This window comes from Bison bison, unplaced genomic scaffold, assembly GCF_000754665.1.
Source record: "Bison bison bison isolate TAMUID 2011002044 unplaced genomic scaffold, Bison_UMD1.0 scf7180017864530, whole genome shotgun sequence".
In the NCBI taxonomy this organism is placed as follows: Eukaryota; Metazoa; Chordata; class Mammalia; order Artiodactyla; family Bovidae; genus Bison; species Bison bison.
Window position 1 is genome coordinate 3,747,539 of NW_011495080.1, and position 13,575 is coordinate 3,761,113.

The window sequence follows — 13,575 nt, forward strand, 5'->3', positions numbered from 1 at the left end:
CTTATCTTTTTGCTTTGTTTTTAACTATTTATAACACAGTGCATTGAGATAAAATAAACGAGGAAATTACCCTCACATGGTACCAGTGTATTGACTACACAGAGTACCTAATAATCAGAGAGAAAAACTACATTGTCAGCTTACCACATTGGTTAAACAAGATGGTTTTCTGGGGCACAGCTATTATCAAGTAAAATCTCCAAAGAGAATTACATATCTCTGGGACACAGAGAACTAAGTTCCCATTCTGTGTTCCCTGAGTTTGAAATGTCTCTGCCTAGCAGATCAAGTGAATTCCTAGGCATTTGGGTTCCTTCTAATCTCACCTATGAATTGCCCAAGCCCACTCTCCCTTAAGAGAGCACCCGTTAAAGTATACCCTTCCAGGCTCTGTTACAAAGGAAACAGTCCTGTCAAAGTTTAAGACCTCCATGGGAGTTCTGCGCCCTGAGAACCTTGCTTATCACTCTCCATTCCTTCACTCACCTAGACTAACCCCACCATTTTGTGAACAATCCCTTTGGTGTCTTCACATGTATCATTTGGCTCACGTAATACTTCCCCTTCTCTATTGCTACATATCCTACAATGTCCGGTTCAGGACCCACCTCTTGTTTAAAGTTTCTAGAATTCTCCAGCCCTCAGCTGAGTCCTCCACTCTTTTTTATTTTTTAAATTAATTTATTTATTTTAATTGGAGACTAATTACTTTGCAATATTGTAGTGGGTTTTGCCATACATTGACACGAATCAGCGATGGGTGTACATGTGTTCCCCATCCTGAACCCCCCTCCCACCTCCCTCCCGATCCCATCCCTCAGGGTCATCCCAGTGCACCAGCCCTGAGCACCCTGTCTCATGCATCGAACCTGGACTAGCGATCTATTTCACATATGATAATACACGTGTTTCAATGCTATTCTCTCAAATCATCCCACCCTCGCCTTCACACACAAAGTCCAAAAGTCTGTTCTTTACATCTGTGTCTCTTTGCTGTCTCGCATATAGGGTCATCGTTACCATCTTTCTCTTAAACTGCAAATCTTCTGAACCATCACCTTCAGTGTTCAGGTACCCATGGTCCTCCGCTGCTGTCACATTTATAGGCGTGAGGAATTCTGATTCCCCAACTAAACTGGAGGCCCCTGAGAAGTGGGAGTCGGGCTTTAAATTTCTTTTGTATATCCTCATCTCCTTGTCCAGTGATAGCACAAAGGAGGTGTATAGTGAGTAATCATTTAGTCTTCCTAGAATTTCATCAGTGGAAATTAACCAGCTGTGTCGTGTCTCTCTTATTATATCTGATGTGTCAGATCTTCACCAGCCCATCTTAGGGTGTCTAATCTAAGACAAAGCACGTGCCAGGTTCTGAGCAGGACAGGATCCTTGAAAAGCATGAAGAAAAACATCTACTTTATTTGAACAGTTCATCTTAAAGAGCCGTTTAACTCTCAAGCTCAGGCAGTCTTCATCCTTTTCCTTGGCTCACTAGAACATCTCTAAGCCAGAGCTGCACTGGGCAAAACTGACTTAGGATAAGGACCTCAAAGATTCCCCAAGAGCAGCAGTGCTCTGTCTATGCTCATCCGGCCTCCACCAGTCATCTTGCCAGGTCAGCAATCCTGCTGCTCACAAGAACGATGACTATCATCTGCTTGGGCTGTCAAGCCAGTCTTTTCTCCCTTCTTGCTATCTCTCGATGGGATGTTCTTCCTCTTCTCCAGTGTTTAAGGAAGAGAAATACATCTGAAGATGCCTTCGTTAGCAAGTAAAGTCAAATCTATTTTGGGCAAAGACAGCTCTCTAAAGATCTGAACGACAGAGTGTTAATGCAGTTCAGTCCCTGTCAGCATATCTGTCACTAGTCATTACCTTCTCTCCTGCTTATCCACCAAGGAGTGGGCCGAGGCAAGATCAAGACAGATAGTACCCCGAATAAGCCCTGTTACATAGCCCAGTCTAGGTGAAAACCAAGATGGCCATCAGTGGGCCTGCCTTTACTTAGAAAGTAAATTCAGAATCCTCCTTTAAAACCCAGGGCTTATCCCTATATTGATGTCATTCTGAAACAGCCTGGTGCTCAAGCAAGTTTCTTAGTACCAAGCAAAGCTGGTAAACAAGCGTCATTGGCTGTAATTACTTTGTCATTCAGCAGCCCCTCATGCCTCCTCCAGCCCCTCATGCCTCCTCATGGGATAAGCCCTTCCCAGCCTCTGTGTTATACACTGACCTCATAACCCAGATACAATAAATGAATTCTGGGAAAGTTGCATCTAAGTTAAAATCTGTCCCAAACACATTCTGAGAATTGATGGAATGCTGGAGAAAACAGTCGGATTTTTAACCGACTTCAAAAACGGAAAACTTCATATCATTAATGATTTTTATACAATGCATTGGGTTGGCTGCAGATGATTTTCTGCAGACAAAAGAAAAATGATTTCTTTATTTCTGGCCCCTCTTGGTTTTCTCCAAATGCCTTACTGGCTATACTGTATAGAAGTTAGTTTAAATATATGCATATTCACACACACACACACCCTTTTCTCCCATCTAGTTAACCAGGGACTTTCTATGAAAACCAGCCAAATGGACAACAAGGTCCTATTTCTTCTTCATCCAGAGATAAGACTATAAAGATATTTATAAAAAGTTGATCATATGATGTGCCTATTCTGCATGTATATAAAAATCACTCTCATTTGCTCACTTCACAGCCCTTTTCATCAGTAGTTATAAGGGCAAATTCCTTGGTAGCATATTCAATAAAGGCAGTCTATTCAATAAAGGCAATTTATAGGTAATAGATTAACAACAAGCATGGGTTGGTCAATTTCCTGTTCCATGACACTATTTTAAGGAAACATCTGGATGGATACTTTTAGAAACTGAACAGTTAACACAAAGCAACTACTTTCTCACTTAATATATTTCTTTTTATGTTCAGATTTTCTACGTAAGATATTAAAAACCTGTGAACACCACCATGGTAAAGTGATTAGGAATTACTGGGAATTCATTTCTAGAATGACTGAAAAAGAATTCAAATTTATCAGGTTTGGTTATGCTCTGGAACAAATTCAGAGAAGTGCTAACTGTAAAATCTGGATAGTGAGCTGTGGGTGGTTTTCTTTCTTTTTCTCAGCCTTTTTAGATGTTTCAAATATTTTCATGATAAACTCTAGGGGGAAAATACCAGGTTCTTATATTGGTTGTCCAATCATTTATAAAACAAACTGTTGGCAAAACTTAGAGAAGCCTCTCATTTAATAGGAAATATTTTTCATTTCTGTAGGTGTTTTCTTAGCATCATTTCCTTTAATGCTAATGGATTTTCTGAATGATCATGTGGGTGTGTGGACCAATAATAACAATTATGAGACAACTCAATACGTAGAGCAGTTCAGAAAGCCCTGCCGAATACATGATCTCGCTGTACTCATCACCTTAATCTTACGAGGTGGTTTAAGCCAGTATCATTCTCATAGAGAAACGTGAAGCTAAGGGACAATAAGTGGTTTGGGATTGCCTAAGGTCACTGGACTAACAGGGAGACCGGATCCCCATTTTAAATGCTTTTCCTACCATGCCATGGTGAAATTTCTGTGAGTTATTTTCCTGAATGGCTATGAAGAATCACAACAAAAATTCTACAACAAATAAAATGCTTTAAACTATTAACAAAATAAATCATACAAAAATAACACAAGTTGATAAGAAAATCTGAAGACACACCCAAAGTCCACATCAGTATTGAAAGATTTAATTTGCTCAGCTGTCTCAGAAATGGACAGCGGAGTGTTGAAAGCCATGCTGACAATCTGAACATTCAAAAAGAACAAAGGAACATTGTCGCCCGTCTTCCCAGATAAAACCTCAAGCGGCCACTAGTGGTTGGTTACTGGAGGCCTTCGTGCAGCATGAAGGGCCTAAATAATACTGTCGGTGAGTATTTTATTTTACTTTTATTTTACCTTTATCAAAGGAAAATTCAAAGTTACTATTTAAGTTAGTATTTCTTTAGGTTTAGGTAAACACTGAAGAATCAAATTAGGCCTCAAGGCATCTTGGTTCTGAGACCTATTTTTAGCACACTGAGACCATTAGCACCACCTCTCCAAGCTTACAGGGGAGAAAAAAAAAAAAAAATTGATCAGCTCTCTTTTCCACTTAATGATTTCCATGATGACTTCCAGCAGACCTTAAATGGGACTAATCTATTTAGGCTAATAAAAACTAAATCTGTTCTGTACCATGAGTAGAGTGGTAACAACTGGCTGTATGCAAACACCACTCAAATCCAACATTGTTCACATTAACATAATTTGATATGATGAAAACAATATGCTACTTCCGCTGGCCACACTTCCCTGGGAAACCAACAAGAGGTTACTGGCAGCACCTTGACTTAGCTGGGGAGATAATAGGCTTGGGCATCAGTGTAATTATCTCTGGCAAATCATTATACTGTAAGCAGCTGTGTCTGCTAACCTTCAATAAAGCTTAACTAGAGCTCCAGCAATCACTCAGCCCACCAAAAACTTTCATTTGGAACCTTGCTGACATCTAGAATTTAGACCATTCTGGCCCTATTGACTTAACATTACTTCTATACTGCTTCCTGCCAGAGTGTTTTCTAGGAAAATATAGCAAGTTGAATATGTTGCATTCTATATAGACTGCTGCAAATTATTAGCTGTGGTGAGTTGAATAGTGTCCTCCCAACATTCCACAGGCAACCTCAGAATGTGACCTTAGTCGCAAATAGGGTCTTTGTGGATATAAATATGATTAAGGGTTGAGGTGAGGTCATGGCTGGATTAAAGTGTGCCCTAAATTCAATGAGAGTATCCTGAGAAGAGACAGAAAAGGAAAAATGGAGAATGTGGGAGAAGATCATGTTAAGATGGAAGCAGGGATCAGAATTATGCTCCCCAAAGCCAAAAAAAGGCCAGGACCACCAGAAGATGGAAGAAGCAAGGAAGGGTCCTCCTTTAGAGCCTTTGAAGGGAATGTGGCCTCTGGCCTCTGGAACTAGGAGTCCATCGATTTCTATTTTTTTAAACCACCAAGTCTGTGGTAATTTGTTTTACTTGCCCTGGGAAATGAACATACTAGCTTTAATGATCATAAATATTGCATGATGTTTCTGCTGCTAACAAATGATCAGTGGGCAAATCCAGGAAAAAGAGGAAGGAAGTGAAACAATACCATCTCCTGCTCACTCTAAGGTAATAGGAAGCAGGAAACACGAGTTACTAGCTGGGTGAGGGAGCACAGAGAACAGGAGTGAGTAAACAGTTAGTGATGAGAGGAGATGCAGGCTGAAATCTACAAAGAAACAACAGGAGTGGTGAGGCGTGGTCAGGAGAAGTCAAAAGGCTGCGATGTTGAGAGATAAGCTGTGGGCAGGTAGCAGGCATCAGAGCAGTCAAGGCTGAAGTCCAGGCATCTGTGACATGGAAAAGGAAGGAGGCATGTTTTACAACCATTATTCCATCCAAACCCTAGAAATGATGTCTGTGTTCCTAGGACACATATTTTATTATTCTTATTTTATAGAGCAGGGAATAGGTATGGAGAGGTGAGAAACTTGGTCCTGATCACAGAAGTATCCACTGAAACATCTGGGATTTAAATCTATTTGTATCTGATCCCAAGTCTTATATATCAAGCTTGATTCAAAGTATCCAACAGATCCTTTGTTACAAAACTGACTGAAAGAAAGGATCCCTTATTTATAACTTTTTTGTACTTCCTCTCAGGGCAGTAATTGATTCTATGGAGTAGAAAGATGCAGGCCAGCGACAAGTGATGCTAATACTGTCTGTATATGTTGGAATCATCTGGACAGCTCATAACACCTGGATGCCCAGACCTCATCCCTGATCTACTGAACCATATCTCTGGGATGGAATCTTACCCCTGATCAACAGAACCAACTCCCTGGGTGTGTTCAGAAAGCCCTTGGGTGATTCTAATGAAAATTGTTACTGATACCCACACACCCCCAGGCAGCAGTGGGGAGCTCAGAAGGATGAGGAAGACAGAAGAATGTAGGGTTTGCAGGCTGCCTCTATCTCACTTCTCAGAAGGGCTCTGACACACACTGGGGCAATGAGGAAAATGAAAATGTACTTTAAATGTTTGAATATTGTTTCAACTTTTTCACTTGCACAGTTTATGGTTTTTTCCTCCTGTGAATGTGGGAATGTAAGCCTCGGCTTTAGGAAAGCTGTCCTTGTCTCACATTGCTCAACATGAGCCAGGAAACGTACACTCAGCCTGTGTCTGGAAAGAACTTTGCAACATTCAGCAATGTGCTAGACTAGGAAGCAGCTTCTGCTGCCGCTGCAAATATTGTTTTTACTAATTTGGCGTCTGTATGAAACAAAGCTGAATCATTTTCTTGAAGTAACTACTGTTGTTTGCCGCAGTGCTAGAAGCCCACAGCATTAGAACCCCATTGCCTAGCCTCCAGCTGGAAATGCCCGTATTATGTAAGACAATGCTTCTAAAACTTACACCTCTATTAATAACCGAGAGGGCTGGTCAGACCAGAGATTCCTGAGCTCCACTCTTGAGCACAGTTGAGGCTAAGGAATCTGCATTTCTCACAAGCTCAGGTGATATTGGGGTCGCATAGAGTCGGACACGACTGAAGCAACTTAGCAGCAGCAGCAGCAGGTGATATGATGCACCAGTCCATGGACCACACTTCATGTTGCTCTCGTACAAGGAGTATGTGTGTGCTCAGTCACTCAGTTGTGTCCAACTGTGCGACCCTATGGACTGTAGCCCACCAGGCTCCTCTGACCATGGGATTCTCCAGGCAAGAATACTGGAGTGGGTTGCCATTTCCTACTCCAGGGGATCTTCCTGACCAGGGATCAAACCCTCATCTCCTACAGTGGCAGGCATATTCTTCACCTCTGAGCCACTAGGGAAGCCGTGCTCATTCAAGACAGTGCTTCTGAAAATCTAATGTACGTACAAATCACCTGGGGATGCCGTATACATGCATATTCTGACTCAGAGGTCTTATGTTCTTGTCCACAGGTCCCTCTCTAAGTAACAAGGATACCAGGTATTTCATTGGTGGGAGGGTGGGGGGGGACACCTTTACTTGTATCTTTTGTTCACACAGAAACATGTCTGTTCAGCTGTGTGATAGTTAAGGGAGAAAAACCTAAGCATTAGTCTCCTCTCCCCTTTTCTGGATGGAGACACTAAAGAGGAATAAATCAAATTACATCCCCAAACCAAGGGCAAGTCAGGGAACAGAGAGAATGTTTCCTCCTATCTGATGAGTGAACAGTTGGTTGATTGCTGTGATATATAAGGCATGAAGGGGTATCCACTTCAAACAATCAACTGTTTCCATAGCTCTATGTCTGGAATGCCAGAAGATCTGAGTCAGGAGAAATGAGGAATTTCTCTTAATGGATTTCTTTCATTTGAGTCAGCATGCTTTGCCTTGCAATGGATGGAGGCCACTCTGCAGAAAAAGTGATGGTAACAGAGGACTCTCAGATGGTAAGAGCATGAAGCATAGTCCACCTGTCTCCATCTAACAGCATTAGAAGTATAAGATCTGTGATGTTTCAATTTAAACATTGTCATGATGCTGGGAAAGACTGAGGGCAGGAGGAGAAGGGGACGACAGAGGATGAGATGGTTGGATGGCAACACCAACTCAATGGAGCTTGGCTTCCTAGGTGGCCTAGTGGTAAAGAATCTACCTACAATTCAGAGACATGGGTTCGATCCCTGGTCCAGAAAGATCCTCTGGAGTAGGAAATGGCAACCCTCTCCAGTATTCTTGTCTGGAAAATTCCATGGACAGAGGAGACTGGCCAGCTATAGTCCATGAAGTCACAAAGAGTCAGACAGGACTGAGCATGCATGCAGAGGAAAAAAAAAAAATAAATAAACAGCTTGCAGGGAAGCATTCTCTTACACTGAGTAAAACTGAGTTAGAACACGGGTTCCAGGGTTAGGTCACCTGCCTTTGAATTACAGTTTTACTGATGCTAGCTAAATGACTTTGGGCAAATTATTTAATTTCACTGTTTCTCAGTTTCTTCCCAACAATAAGAACGCTACCTTCACAAAGCTGTTGTCAATGCATATAAAACATTTACAAGTCAATACATGTAAAGCACTCGATAGTGTCTGGCTCATAGTAAATGCTATTAAAGTGTGAGCTGTCAGCATTATTACTATTTACTATTATGACTGCTATCATTACTGCTTCTGTTACTTCTAGTACAATGCTGCTGTATCAGCGGCCAGCATCCACACAGTTATTTCACCTATAACATGGTGCTTGTAATTTCTTCCTCCCTATTTCCTTCCTTTCTTCCTTCCTATGTGCCTAGAAAGTAAAGTTACCAATGTAAAAGCACGTGAGCACACGTGTGTGCTGTGTCCAACTCTTTGCAACCCCATGCACTATATGCCGCCAGGCTCCTCTGTCCACAGGATATTCCAGGCAAGAATACTGGAGTGGGTTGCCATTTTCTCCTCCAGGGGATCTTCCCCACCCAGGGATCAAACCCATGTCTCCTGAGTCTCCTGCACTGGCAGGCAGACGCTTTACTACTGAGTCACCTGGAAGTCTATGTAAAAGCACGTTATGGCCCAAATAAATGCCCCCTTATAACTGACTGTCTACCCTGACCAAATGCCATTTCAGAGAGGAAACGACCGAGTGTCCCGGGGTTCTCTGTGTCTGCACATCATGAAATAAATGGAAGCAGCACTGAGACAGCTGTCTGTCCACTGTCCCCGGAGAACCCCATCGGGCTGATGCTTTATGACAGTGGGTGCTGCCTCCAGGGAAAGGCACCATCCTTTCCAGTCTGTAAGCAAACAACAGTGAGCAGGAAGAACGGCTTTGAAGGACACAGAATTCCATACTTAGCCCTCCTGCATCTTTCACACATATAGATATTTCTCCAAGCTCTCTTCTTCACAATTGCTTTGGATTCTCAGCTACAGTTACTGAGAATTACTTCTCAATTATTTTTGTTTATATTAGCTACCTATAATTAGCTGGGAATAAAAAAATATTAAAGTGACACTGAAACACATTTAAGAAACACTGATATCTGAGCACGAGAGAAATTGTCAGAGAACAATTTACAACCATCAGAAAGCCAGAGACTTTCTCAAGATGGGAAAGGAAAATAGCCTCCTCCTCATGTGCTTTTTTAGCCTAACTCTGAGAATATTAAACAAACTTACTGATGTGCTCTAACTCATTTTCACTGTCAAAAATAAAACTCTGAGGAAGAAAGGGAGAACAAAATAACCAAATAAGAAGGCAGGTATCTGGGCTCTGTAAACCTATCTGGAGATGAATAGCTTGAATGGCTTTTAAGATTTATTCACTTATGTGCAACTATCATGTTTGGACAAGGTCAAAGAAAGAAGAGGTAAGGCTGGAGTTGTTAATGTAGCCTCAGAATGGAGTCATTGATTTGAAGAACAAGAGGTGTAATGACATGTACAAATGGCTGGTGATGAGGTTAGGAGTGACTTGATAAGCACGTTGGTAGACGGACCAGAGACGCCATGGAGCCAGCAGTATGGGGCCCTGACATGGCCCAGACTGCAGTCAACCAGTTAGGAGTTTTAATGTGTCTCTGTTACTCAAGTTGAAAATTATCATGTCTAATGAGCCAGTATCTTTAGGTCCCAGATTCTGTCTGTAGTGCAATGTTTCTTATTTTCACCACACTAAGTGTATTAAAGTTGCTCTGTACAGCATATAGCATGATACTTGAGGGATATACATACTGAGAGGCTTTCTAATGGAGAAGAAATTAATGATATGGTCAGACATAACATAAAAGTAAACAAGTTTTTGTCCCTCTCTCTTTCTCATCTTCCCACTCTGACTCTGCAGTTAAGACACTCAAAACCTATTCACTGTGACCATCTATCTGCCCACCCACCCACATATACATTCATCCAACAAACTCCTGAGCACATTCCTCCTGCCTATGTGTTTGGAACTTAATTTCTAGTGAGAAAAGATAGGAAATCAACAAGCCTGTTGTTGTTGTTCAGTCACACAGCCGTGTCCAATTCTTTGTGACCCCATGGACGGCAGCACGCCAGGCCTCCCTGTCCCCCACCATCAACAAGCCAGAAAATAAACACCTATGACTGTTGTGCGAAGAAAGAAAAAAAATTAAAACCTGAAAATAGTGACTAAGTAGGGAAATCTATTCATGATCCTAAATGAAAAACAGAATTCCATTCAGATGATTAACGGAAGAAATACTAATGAAGAGGTGACTTACAGAGATATAGGCAGCATTGAAAAAAGCAACAAGGGATGCTGAGGCTCCCAGAGACTGGTAACAGCAGAAAGCTCTCATCAAGGACCGAGGGGAGGAAATGGTGTTGTCATAGTCCAGGGAGAGCTGGAGCCATGGAGAAAATGTTATCTGGCAGGACCTCTCGTTATGGAGGGAGGCACCCAAGGCCAGAACTCTGGTCCAAAACGGAGAGGAAGGAGACAAGAGCCCAATCTCTCTTTCTCCTTTTACCCTCCAACTTCCTGCTGCTGCTGCTGCTAAGTGGCTTCAGTCGTGTCCGACTCCTAGCGACCCCAAACACGGCAGTCCACTAGGCTCCCCGTCCATGGGATTTTCCAGGCAAGAGTACTGGAGTGGGGTGCCATTGCCTTCTCCCCAACTTCCTGCTAGTGCTTCCTATTGGCAGAACCTGATCATACGTCACCTGGAATGGGAGTTTGTGTGATACATCCATAAAATTTGGCTCCAGTGTTGAGAATAGATTGAGAAGGTGGAGGAGGGAAGATGAAAAATAACCAATGAAGGGAACCTACTTAGGCAGATAGTCAGGAAAAGCTTCCCTGTGGAAGTGGCATTTGAACTGGCACCAAGAGAAGAGGCCGGCCACACAAAGAGCCAGTAGAAGAATGAGCCAGCAGAAGGGTAAGTGAGCACATGTCTTTGCTCTTCTCCTTGTTCTGCATCCCACACTCAGGACAGATCCTTCACCAGGAACACGGATTCAGACAATCCAAATGAACACCTTCCTAGATGTGTTGCTATTACTCTAGTTCTGGGGGACATGAATGCCTCTCGTCTATGTTCTCAAGACCATATAAGACTTAGCTCATAAAAAAGGAGAATGCTCACACTAGGACCTTTCCCTACGAGAGGGCCAGCATTTTTATTCAATCTAGTGTACAAAGAAGGAAAATCTAGGATGACATATGTAAAGCAGGTAAAGGAAGGCAACTGAAGCAACTATCCCATTTATCCAATGTCTCTTTGAAGAGCTCAAGTCTTCCACATTTTGACGTATCCTCATATCATACAACATATGCAAAAATGCACTATTGTGCCTATCATTCTCTTAAATGAGGAAACACTGCAAAGGTCCAATTATTATACAATATAACAGTAATTAATGTATATTCATAATTGAAATTCATATTAATACAAATTTTCTTTTGGTTTTATATTTACCTCCAAGTCACTGGCTTAAAGCATGTAAAATAAATACCTCGTCTATTAATCTGAATATCTAACAACTTGTTTTACTTCTGTTGCCCAGAAACCATCACTTAAAATAGGGAAAGTAACATTTTCATATTAAGATGATCGTCACTTGAATTAACAAATGATCTGACCTTCAAAAGCCAGTTTGCAAGGTGGGTTCAGATTCACTGTGAGCTAGCCAAATCAGCATTCAAATGGAACTGAGGGTTTACTGTTGGTCATTGAGGTTAGGCAGAGTCACTTCCTCCCTGTAAATCCTTCTACTTCAGCATGCACTCACCACTGGAAAGAGAATTCTATTCAAGGACAAATTTCAGGCCAATAATGAGGAGTTGCCTGCATGTTAATGAGGCTCACCATCTCCTATACTCAAAACTAACCATTTTTTTCTTAAAGATCTTCAGGACTTCCATTATCTCTACATTAGTCCTTTAATTTCCCTAGTGCCCATTTAATTTATTTCCTCTTATTTTGTCCCTGATGAACATGGAAACAGATGGTAATTCTTCTCCTTCTCTTTTCAATTTGTAACCCTTGCCAAGTCAGTGAAAACTGCTGACAGAAAGAAGAAGTTCAAAGGATGTGATTACCTGGAGGAGAGGCCGCTGAACTCCCAGCACTTTCATGGTGTCTGCATTAGCCAGGATCTTCAGGGGGTCAGATGTTTTCGTGACTCCTTCGATCTCCTTGTTGATCTCAGCCAAGACCTGATTGAGGAAGATGTTTTTGATGTACATGGTGAGAAACTCTCGAAGAGGACACTGTTTGGCAGGACCAAGTCCCAGGGCGTGCTCTATCTCTTGAATGAATCTGGAAGACAAACAGAGCACAGCCACTGTCAAACGTATCAGAAAGATAGTTACAGAAATATGACCAAATATGGGTATCTCTGCTTGCTGCCATGGAGAGATCTGGGGAAATTACCAGAATTCTAAACAAGGGCAGGCCACTTTAATATCCACCTATATATGAGTCTGTTTTTTAAACACAAGTTATTTCACTTATTCAATAGAAATAGGATGAAACAGAAACAAAAATTTCAAACTAGTGGGGAGAAAGGAGAGACAAAAATATTTATTAATTCAAGAAGGAAATAAAAATATAAAAAGTGAAAGAAAGTGTGATAAAAAACAAATTATGATGCAAACAAAAGAGCAAACCTCATTCTGCATATTTCTTAAGCTCTATATATGTGTGGACAGAACTTTCGAAAAGAGAGAAAATAAAGGATATTGTTGTTCAGTCTCTAAGTCATGTGTGACTCTTTGCGACCCTCTGGACTGCAGCATGCCAGGCTCCTCTGGTCTCTACTATCTCTGAGAGGTTGCTCAAATTCATGTCCCTTGAGTTGGCGATGCTATCTAACCGTCTCATCCTCTGCCACCCCCTTCTCCTTTTGCCTTCAACCTTTCCCAGCATCAGGGTCTTTTCCAATAAGGATAGTCTTTGAATTTATGATGCTAATGTGGGTTGAGAGGTTATGAAAGGAAACAGGAGGGGGGTGGGGACAAAGGAGAAGTTTAACTTTATTGGTAATGATCAATTTCCTTTAAAAAAAAACACTTAAAGCATTTATAGCGGAAGGCTAACTGTCAAACCTCACAAATGAGTACACAGATACTTGTTATGTTATTCTTTGTATTTTTCTATGATGGCAGCTCCTGCTTTCATGGTTCTGATATGCACAAATATAAGTTACTACAGTGTAGTGAATCACACCAGTTCAACAGGATTTGAATTCCAGTTACCACAATATATTAACTGTGAGTAGTGGCATGAAACAGAGACTCCAGTGCTTCAATCCAGAAATTTCTATGTAAATAATTGATGTTCGTCACAATCAATGATCAGTCATATCACTTCTTTCAAAGTCCAATCAGTGAATGGTCACTTCACATCTGTTACTCAGTTCGCAGAAAGACAACAATGTGGGTAGCTGTTGTCTCCTGTCTCTCAGTGATTAACCCCTGTGACAGTTTACAGAAATGGATAACTGAAAAACGGATTGGCCAAAAGAGCTAAAAGTACG

General features: G+C 41.5%; 1 protein-coding gene across 1 annotated transcript in view; it reads right to left on the reverse strand.

Annotated features, from left to right (window-relative positions):
- The window catches only part of LOC104982305 (exocyst complex component 4), a 236,826-nt gene extending 224,446 nt beyond the window's left edge, over positions 1-12,380 (reverse strand). The window contains exon 1 of the mRNA XM_010831656.1: positions 12,137-12,380. Coding sequence (XP_010829958.1) covers positions 12,137-12,283 — 147 coding nt within the window. The 5' untranslated portion in view covers positions 12,284-12,380. The remainder of the gene's footprint in view (positions 1-12,136) is intronic.
- Between the last annotated feature and the right edge of the window lie 1,195 nt (positions 12,381-13,575).